The sequence below is a fragment of the Piliocolobus tephrosceles genome, chromosome 4 (assembly GCF_002776525.5).
Source record: "Piliocolobus tephrosceles isolate RC106 chromosome 4, ASM277652v3, whole genome shotgun sequence".
In the NCBI taxonomy this organism is placed as follows: Eukaryota; Metazoa; Chordata; class Mammalia; order Primates; family Cercopithecidae; genus Piliocolobus; species Piliocolobus tephrosceles.
In genome coordinates, this window is record NC_045437.1 from 31,358,615 (window position 1) to 31,369,007 (window position 10,393).

Below are 10,393 nucleotides of genomic sequence, written 5' to 3' on the forward strand. Positions count from 1 at the left end.
AGAGACCTCATGCAGGCTGCCCGGATCTGCATCTGCAGAAACGGGTAGAAAACTCAGAAGGAGCGTCACACTCAGAACGTCTCCCTGATGAGCCCTCATGTCTGCATCAGAGGCAGCCTGAGGATGGTCCTTTTCCAGGAAGCCCCCTTGGTCACTGGGTGAACTCACATTGTCCTGCGTGGTAACATCTCCCAAGTCTGTGTGTGAGCCTTCAGCTCTCTCCTGAGCCCTGATGGCCACTGGGCAAACTTACATGGTCCTACCTGGTGACATCTCCCAAGTCTGCGTGTGAGCTGAGCCCCCTGAATTTTGTGCCCACTGCCTGCAGGATGTCTCCATGTTGGATATTTCACATCATGCCTAAACCTTAGTGCATCCCTTTCCCATAGCACTGAACCCACTCCAGTGCTCCAGGTCTCCCCGTCCCCAAAGTTTGCCCAAGCTGGAAGTTTGATGAGATTCAATGGGAGTGACCAACCATCCTGGTTTGTCTAGAACTTCCCCTGGTTTCTCACTGAAAATCCTGGGAAACCCTCCGTCCTAGGGAGACCGGGACAGCTGGTCATCTTGGAGTCACCTGAAGCACTTCCTGCTCCCTTCTGCCATGTTCGGTCAATCACCAAGTTCCATCAGCTGTAGCTCCTGTTGAAATCCTGCAGCTCAGCCTCCCTCTCTCTTTACTCTCGTAACTTCGGGTCAGGCTGCTTTCGGCTAGGCTGCTTTCATTTCGCCCCTGGGCTATCATAGTACTCCACTACCTGGGACATCGCCCCCACTCCTATCCCATTCATCCACTGTCCCAACTGCCACCAGAGGGACCTTTCTAAACAGCACATCTCATTACTCACACACATACACAGAGGTGCACAACATACATGTGCGTGCACACACACACACACTGGCTGAAACCTGTTTGGTGGGTCCACTTTGCCTTCATGGTTGTTACCAAACACATTGTCAGTCATTCGAGGCCCTTTATTATCTGATTTCTGCTTAACTGTCTGCGTCCATCTCTCACTGCTTTCTTTTTTTCTTTTTGACCTTTACCAGTTTATTATATAATAAAGAATACAGATGAAGAATTGCATAAGGTGAGGTCCGGAGGGTTCCCAGCACAGGAGCTTCTGTCCCTGTGGAGGAGGTTGGGGGTGAGGGGGCGTGCATCACCCTCCTGGCAGGTGGATGTATTCACCAACCTGGAAGCTCTCTGAACCCCATACTCTAGGGATGTGTATGAAGGCTTCATCCCGAAGGCATGATCATTTGTTAACTCAAAATCCAGCATTTCTCCCCTGACTCCAGAAGATGGGGGTAGGGCTGAAAGTTGCAAGCTTCTCATGGCCTGTCCTTTCTGGTAACTAACCCCCATCTGGAAGCTATTGCTGATGTCCAGTTTCTTACTGCTTTCTTCCTCCCTGATTTGGAGTGAATTCACTGCAAGCTTTTTCAAAAGCCATACTTACTGTCACCTCTGAGCCTTTGCGAGTGCTGCACTCACTACCCGGTTTCTTCTCCCCTCTCCTGTGTCGCCTAGCTTCTACCTTTCCTGGGGGACCAAGCCTCAAGACACCCTCCTCTAAAAGGCCTCCGTGACATTCCTGCCACCTGCTCTATGGTTAGCCATCTCCTCCTCTGTCTCCTGCAGTACCCTCTGCTGTTCTTCATTCATGCCTGAGCCCCACGTATTCCAGTTACCATTTGGCTCATTGTGTCCCCAGTAGACTAAGAGCAGAGCCTTTGATTTTTTAAAAATGTTTTATATATTTGGGGGATGGAGGTGCAGATTTCTTCAACGCATATATTAGGTAGTGATGAAGTTCAGGCTTTAACGTACCCATCACCTGAATAGTGAACATTGTACTCAGTAGATAATTTTTCAGCTCTCACCCCGCTTCCCCCTTTTCCAGTCTCCAGTGTCTGTTATTCCACTCTGCATGGGCACCCATTGTTCGCCTCCCACTTAGGAGTGAGAACATGGAGCATTTGACTTTGTGTCCTGAGTTATTTCACTGAAGGTAATGGCCTTTGTTTCCATCCATGTTGCTGCAAAAGACATGATTTCTTTCTGTTTTATGACTGAGGAGTATTCTATGGTATATATCACATTTTCTTTTCTTTTCTTTTCTTTTTTGAGATGAAGTCTCACTCTGTCCCCTAGGCTGGAGTTCAGTGGTGCAACCTCAGCTCACTGCAACCTCTGCCTCCTGGGTTCAAGCGATTATCCTGCCTCAGCCTCCCAAATAGCTGGGACTATAGGTACATGCCACCATGCCCAGCTAATTTTTTGTATTTTTAGTAGAGTAGAGAGGAGGTTTCACCATGTTGGCCAGGCTGGCCTCAAACTCCTGACCTCTAGTGATCCGCCCGCCTCAGCCTCCCAAAGTGCCGGGATTACAGGCATGAGCCACCACGCCTGGCCTGGTGTATACCACGTTTTCTTTATCCAGTCAGCCATTGATAGTTACTTAGGTTGATTCTATATCTTTGCTATTGTGAATAGTACGAGGCGGGGCCTTCTTTGTCTTTGTTTCCCATCTTGGCTCAGTGCCTTGTAGATATTTATGAAGGCCCCAAGAGTACTGGTCCTGGGAGATGGGACCCTGAGTTCCTGCCTCAGTTCTGCCATCCCCAGCACTGTGGCCTTCGGGTTGCTGCGGCCTTTCTCTGGCCTTCTGTTTTCTCACCTATAAACTAAGCATTTTGGTCTGATGACTAAGGGATTTCCAGCTCTGACATTATGCTCACCCATGTCTTACTGATCACTCTGAATAAGAAGGTGTAAGCAAACGGTTTCAGAAAAGGTTTGCAACTAGAGCCGGAGCACTTAACTGCAGCAAGATTCTGGTTGGATTGTGTCTTCTCACATATGGGGCAAAGTTGCTGTTGTAAAGTTTTCTTTTTGGTTCCAGCAGTAATGAGGTCATTTAAATGCTGTGAGACAGCTCCCTTTAATGTACACTCCTGTTTTGGTAAATAAATCCCTTCGTTGGCTTCAGTGAAGGGATGCGTGTGTGAACTCACACAGTAATTGGCAGTTTACAGGAAAGGGTAACACTCCAACAACATTAGTGCAGAAGAGTCCATAGCATCCAGTTTTTCAGGGTTTGGCTTTTTCTCAATAGACTGACAAAGTCTCATTGCCCTTTTAGCTAATATAAAAGAAAACAAATGCCCAAACCATCTGTCTAGACAGGGTCTGTTGCAGAACTCGGTCTCTCCAACTGGACCAGGGTTCACACATTGAACACACTGGCAAACAGACAGATCTCCCATCTGTGTGAGCTTCTTAACCTCAGTCGCAAGGACTGTCACGGAACTGTTAGATCAGTGGATAAACATTCTATATTTGTTCCTTCAGTGCTATTTATGGGATATCATCATTATGTGGTAGACACTGTTCTAATTGCTAGAGAACTGGTTGGTAAGCAAGACAGACAAGGTTCTTACCTCACAGCGTTTACAGCATACCACAAACAATAAATAAGCAAATCCACGAATCACAGTGTCAGAAACCGATGAGTCAATGAAATAAAACAGGGTGAAGTGAAAGCTGGCTGGGCAGTGTCTTGGGCGAGGGGCTGGTTGATGTTGGGTATCAGAGCAGGAAGGTCTCAGTAGAGAGGCAATGTTTGAGCTGAGGATTGAGTGTCAGCAAAGGGCAGCCCTGCACAATCTGGGGCAGAATGTTCCCAGGGAAGAACCAGCAGAAGCATCTGCCCTCAGGCAGAAACGATAGAGTGTTCCAGGAGAAAAGACACTGGGCACTAGGAGACGATTCAGGAGGTGTGGTCAGGGCTGGTTACAAAGGTTCTCATATGCCACCTTGTAGTTTGAACTTTATTCTTGGTCCAGTGGGAGGTTGTCGGAGGGCTTATGCTGAGTGCATCACAGCCTGTGTTTTTTAAACATTCCCCTCGGATGTTTGATGGAGGATCATGGATTGTAGGAGGTGAAAAGTTAAAAGGGAGACCAAACTGGAGCTGGTCACTTTGACAAGGGGGAGGTGGCGGGGGAGATGAGCCGAAGTCGGTGGGTGTGGGATCTGTGTTGGAACTAGACTCTACAAATGGTACTTGTGGTTCAGATGTGGGAGGCAAAACAGAAGGAATCAAAGATACTTCATGGACTTTCGGCTTGTGGATCATCTTTAGCATGAGTAGAGGATAATGCTGTTCCCATTGAGATGGGAAAGCCAGGAGCAAGAGAGGAAAAAGTCCAGTTTTGATTGTACTAAGGTGTATATCAGATACCCAAGTGGAATTGTTAAAGGAGGTAATTGGAAATATCCTTAATATCGTTATATTTAAGTTGGCCTGTTAGTTTTTGGTCAGTACAAGTTTTAGCCTAGTAAGTGTCAGACACTGGTTTTATTTTTTACTGAACATTGCTGTAGGCAAATACATTTAAAACTGACAATTGTGGGCCAGGTACGGTGGCTCACGCCTGTCATCTCAGCACTTTGGGAGGCCGAGGTGGGCAGATCACCAGTGGTCAGGAGTTCGAGACCAGCTTGGCCAACATGATGAAACCCTGTCTCTGCTAATAATACAAAAATTCGCTGAATGGATGTGGTGGTGCGCACCGGTAATCCCAGCTACTCAGGAGGCTGAGGCAGGAGAATCGCTTGAACCCAAGAGGCGGAGGTTGCGGTGAGCCAAGATTGCACCATTGCACTCCAGCACTCACTCCAGAGTGAGATCCTGTCTCAAAAGAAAAACAAAAACAAACAAACAAAAAAACTGCTAACATTTACTTCTTGCTGCTTGTGTCTTCCTTTGTGAGTCCTCTGAACTCCCTTCATTAAATGATCAGAAATTCCAAGGTGAGGAAACTTGCATTAATTTCTTTGGACACTCCCCTCTTATTTCCTACTTTCAATTTTGAAAAAAAAAAAAAAAACCTACGTTATTGGATAAAAGTGAAAAAGAAGGTCTGTTTCTTGACTAGTGTAGTTGGGGGCTATATTACAGACTGGTGATTTCTGCCCTCTGAAGCCAATTTTATTTGTTACGTGTTTTGCATGACTTTGTTTTTAACGAGTTTTGTGATTTGGAGCGGCTGGGGGCAGGCAAGTGGAGTGGATATGTGGGTGCTCTTGATAGAAAGTGTCTTGAACTCTTAGGTCAGTGTATATATACATTCAGGCTGATGTTCTATTCCCATGAACATCGTTTTGCATGTTTCTTGTCCCAAGTCCTACTTCTAAAAGCTTTTAAAAATTAGAAAAGAGGCCGGGCGCGGTGGCTCAAGCCTGTAATCCCAGCACTTTGGGAGGCCGAGACGGGCGGATCACGAGGTCAGGAGATTGAGACCATCCTGGCTAACATGGTGAAACCCCGTCTCTACTAAAAATACAAAAAATTAGACGGGCGAGGTGGCTGGCGCCTGTGGTCCCAGCTACTCGGGAGGCTGAGGCAGGAGAATGGCGTGAACCTGGGAGGCGGAGGTTGCAGTGAGATGAGATCCAGCCACTGCACTCCAGCCTGGGTGACAGAGCAAGACTCCGTCTCAAAAAAAAAAAAAAAAAAAAAAACCAAAAAAAAATTAGAAAAGAATGTACCTAGTATTGTCACATCCTTTGTTAACCATACTTACATGTTTTGTTTGACAAGGAGGAGGGGAAAAGGGGAAAAGAATGGTGGTGTAAACTAGTAAGGGGGATGGATAGGTTTTTATTAATTTGTGCTAAAACCCAAATAGATTTTCTTATTTCTGGACTCTTTTTTTTTTTTTGAGACGGAGTCTCGCTCTATCGCCCAGGCTGGAGTGCAGTGGCCGGATCTCAGCTCACTGCAAGCTCCGCCTCCCGGGTTTACGCCATTCTCCTGCCTCAGCCTCCGGAGTAGCTGGGACTACAGGCGCCCGCCACCTCGCCCGGCTAGTTTTTTGTATTTTTTAGTAGAGACGGGGTTTCACAGTGTTAGCCAGGATGGTCTCGATCTCCTGACCTCGTGATCCACCCGTCTCGGCCTCCCAAAGTGCTGGGATTACAGGCTTGAGCCACGGCGCCTGGCCATTTCTGGACTCTTAAGAATGGTCCCTGTTGCTCTTAGGAAACAGATCCACAGCTTTTCTGTCCTGGAAGAAACACTCATCTTCTAGACCCCAGCAGTCAGAACGTATCTTCCATGGAAAAAAAAAAAAAAAGCCACCATCCTACTCTCACGTGTGCCGTGAGGCAGCCACAGGGCTGTTCCCTATGCTGGCGTGGGAGGCCCAGAAAGCCAGGACAACATCCAGTCAGCGCATCCCCGATTCTGTTCTTTTCAGTGGTATCTGCTAGGCCATAGGGCCCAATTGGAAGTGTTGAAAGTTGCCATCCTGGCGGCTGTACTGATCCTCAAGAGTAGCTTTTTGGAAGTAGTAGAGCAATAAGAGACTTAGAAGGCCAGGGAAGATGTTTCTGAATGGGGAAGGGAAAGGTGTTCCAGAGGTCAGAGGCAGCAAACCAAAAACCGTAGAGTCCAAAGTGAGGTGATTGGATGAAATAGAGATCGTTGACGAGTTCATGAACTACTGTGGTAAGCCAGTGACTTCTGAAGTTACATTTGGCCAGACAGGCTTCATTTGACTGTGGTCAGGGGATGGAGGAGACAGTTGGCACCAGTGTCTGTTCCTGGGATAGCGGAACCCCACCGAACAGTGCGGTACCCGAAGGAGTGTGGGATCCAACAGGTCTCTGTCTGCTAATAATTTCCTCAGACATTCCTATTGCTGCACATCAATGACTGCTCGACATCTGGTTTTTTTACTGTTGCGTGAAGTTTCATTTCAGTTTCTGACTGTGTATTTCAGATTTTCTAAATGCCACACATTCTTTCTCCTTTGCAAGCAGCTTGAACAGGCAGGTTGCCTACTTCTAGGGGGATGATGGCTTTGTCCATGTTGGACCTTAATGGTTCCATTGGACTTTTCATGATGGATGTTAAAAGCAGATGGCTTTTGTTTCATATGTTGTTTCATATGTCATATGTCATTTGTTTCATATGAAGATGGCTGTTGTTTCATATGTCTTGTGAGCCAGGTCCATATAGCTAGGGCTAGAAGGAACTACAGGGGTGAGTCTGAAGTGAGACTCCAAAGTAAATCACTTTGGAGGGTTTTGCTTTCGTTTCTCTAAATAGCTAAGGACTTGGGGGAGTCAGCGGTTTTGCAGTGAGCATATGTGTATGTCCTTGAGTGAAGCAAGCAGACAAGTGGAGGATAAACCAAGGTAGAAAGGCTATCAGCAATCAGATGGCTTAGAGACATTGATTAGTTTATTTATTTATTATTTTTGGTTTTTTGTGTGTGTGGGACGGGGGGGGTTCACCTCTACCTTCCAGGTTCAAGTGATTCTCCTGTCTCAGCCTTCTGAGTAGCTGGGATTACAGGTGCCCAGCACCACGCCCGGCTAATTTTTTTTGTATCTGTTTTAGAGATGGGGTTTCACCATGTTGGACAGTCTGGTCTTGAACTCCTGACCTCTGGTGATCTGCCCGCCTCATCCTCCCCAAAGTGCTGGGATTATAGGCATGAGCCACCACGCCCGGCCTAGTTTTTTTTAAAGAAGATTTGTATAGGGGTTGAAGCATTTCTTCAATGTATTTAGGGAACGTGTAGCCCAGCATCTGTGGCAGTGGGTATCAAATTCATCAATTAATTTTTTGTTTTGGTTTCTCTATCAAATATCTCATTTATATGTTTTAAGGAAGTTTGAGATTCAATTCAATATGGTATTTTGTTTTTCTGTTTGTTTGTTTGGTGACGGAGTCTTGCTTTGTCACCCAGGCTGGAGTGCAGTAGCGCCATCTCGGCCCACTGCAACCTCCACCTCCTAGGTTCAAGTGATTCTCCTCCCTCAGCCTCCCGAGTAGCTGGGATTACAGGAGCTTGCCATGATGCCCAGCTAATTTGTTGTATTTTTGATAGAGACGGGGTTTCACCATGTTGGCCAGGCTGGTCTTAAACTCCTGACCTCAGGTTATCCGCCTGCCTCGGCCTCCCAAAGTGCTGGGATTACAGACGTGAGGCATAGTGCCTGGCCCTCAATATGGTATTTTTAACATAAATACGCTTATATGTGTATATATAAGTAATATAGTTACCTATCAACATTTATTTACTGGGTGTTGTACTGCCACCTATTTACACAAATATCTCATTTAATTCTAAGAACAAACTTGGAAATATTAAATTCCCAATTTAGAGGCAAGGAAACTGAGACTTTTAAGCGTTAGGTGGCTTTCATAAGTTATAAATGGCAGAGCTGGGTTCCAACTAGTTGACGTCTCCTGGCACCAAGACCTGAGCTTTGCCTTCCTTTCATCTTTATTAATTAGTAGCTGTGCAGAAGTCGAAGGAACCGACAAACAGCCAGTGTTTCTATGCACAGTGGCATCCAGGTTTCAGGCAGAAGCAGCTTCACTTAACAGGACCCTGTTCAGGAAATTTAATAATCAGTGTGCTGTGCTGCCCATAGTATGGTCCTTAGCCACAGGTGGCTCCTGAAATTTAACTAGAATTCAATTCAGTTACAAATTCAGTTCCCCAGTTGCCACTAGCACATTGCAAGCATGCAATAGGCACCTGTGGCTGGTGGCTCCATATCTGATGGCTCAACTAGAGAACATTTCCATGATCACAGAAAGTTCTGTTGGACAGCACTGCCAGCCAAAGACTTGGGTCCAATCGGCAGAATTCTTTTCTCCTGTGATAATCTGTGATATCTGTTGACAAGTGATGGATATCCGGCCAGACGTGACAGCTCCGTTCTCCCGTGTCAATGCCGTGTGTCTGTCAACCCTCCTTCATGGTGTGCTCACTTTTTCTTCCAAGGAGGAAGTTGGCCGAATATGGAAGATGGAGCTGCTCAAAGAATCGGATGGGCTGGGAATTCAGGTTAGTGGAGGCCGAGGATCAAAGCGCTCACCTCACGCTATCGTTGTCACTCAAGTGAAGGAAGGAGGTGCCGCTCACAGGTGACTAGATAACCCTCTCCCCTCCCCCGTCCCTCCGCTTCCCGTCCTTCCCCGTCCCTCCCCGCTGGTGCAGGCCCTCTTCCACTTGTTCAAAGCCCTGGTGATTACAGTTCATAAAGATTATGCTGGAGCACAGAAGGAAACCAGGCAAGAGTGGTTCGAATTGAACACACCTCTGAGCACAGGAAATGGCTAATTGCAGAAGATACTGCAGGATCTTCTAGAACAAGGAGAGATTGGATTTCTTTGTAGTCCAGTTTTAGTTTCAAGTGAATGTTACGTATCCTAACTTGCTGAGACGATATGAGGCTACTTACTGAGAATATGCTCCTGAGTAGAACACCGCATTCCTAAGATCTTAACCCCTGTAAAACTTGACTAATGACCTGGGAAAGTGATTGGTTTTCAGTTTGACCACAGAAGCCCACAGCACTGGGGCTTTACTTGTCAGGTCTATCAGGATTGCAGGCATACTTAGATATATGTATCTCTGCCATACAGATGTGGAAGGAAAATTAAGTAAATGTGATTTTTTCTCCTTGCGATCTGAAAACAATTCATACCTCAAAACTTCTTTTGTAGGTCAGGTGTGGGTAGCTCACACCTGTAATCCCAACACTTTGGGAGGCCAGAGCAGGAGGATTGCTTGAACCCAGGAGTGTAAGACTAGCCTGGGCAACATGGTGTGAAACCTGGTGTTTACAAAAAGCAAAAATTAAAAAATAGTGGCGGGGCGCGCGTATAATGCCAGCACTCTGGGAGGCCGAGGCGGATCACCTGAGATCAGGAGTTCGAGACCAGCCTGGCCAACAGGTGAAACCCCGTCTCTACTAAAATTACAAATGAGCCAGGTGTGGTGTTGTGTCCTTGTAGTCCCAGGTACTTGGGAGGCTGAGGCACAAGAATCAGTTGAACCCAGGTGGCGGAGGTTGCAGTGAGCTGAGATCGCACCACTGCACTCCAGCCTGGGCAACAGAGTGAGCCTTTGTCTCAATTAAAAAATAAAATAAAATGGGCCGGGCGCGGTGGCTCACGCCTGTAATCCTAGCACTTTGGGAGGCCGAGGTGGGCGGATCACGAGGTCAGGAGATTGAGACCATCCTGGCTAACACGGTGAAACCCCATCTCTACTAAAAAAAAAATACAAAAAATTAGCTGGTCGCGGGCGCCTGTAGTCCCAGCTACTGGAGAGGCTGAGGCAGGAGAATGGCGTGAACCCGGGAGGCGGAGCTTGCAGTGAACCGAAATCTCACCACTGCACTCCAGCCTGGGCGACAGAGCAAGACTCCATCTCAAAAATAAATAAATAAAATAATAAACTAGCTGCTCTTGTTGGCACACTCCTGTAGTCCTAGCTACTCAGGAGGCTGAGGTGGGAGGATCACTTGAGCCCGGGAGATCGAAGCTGCATTGAGCCATCACTGTGCCAGTGC

The 10,393-nt window shown here is 46.9% G+C and overlaps 1 protein-coding gene across 1 annotated transcript in view; it reads left to right on the plus strand.

Moving 5' to 3' along the window:
• The window catches only part of PDZD2 (PDZ domain containing 2), a 324,103-nt gene that overhangs the window by 196,541 nt on the left and 117,169 nt on the right, over positions 1-10,393 (plus strand). The window contains exon 3 of the mRNA XM_023216553.1: positions 8,818-8,960. Coding sequence (XP_023072321.1) covers positions 8,818-8,960 — 143 coding nt within the window. The remainder of the gene's footprint in view (positions 1-8,817; positions 8,961-10,393) is intronic.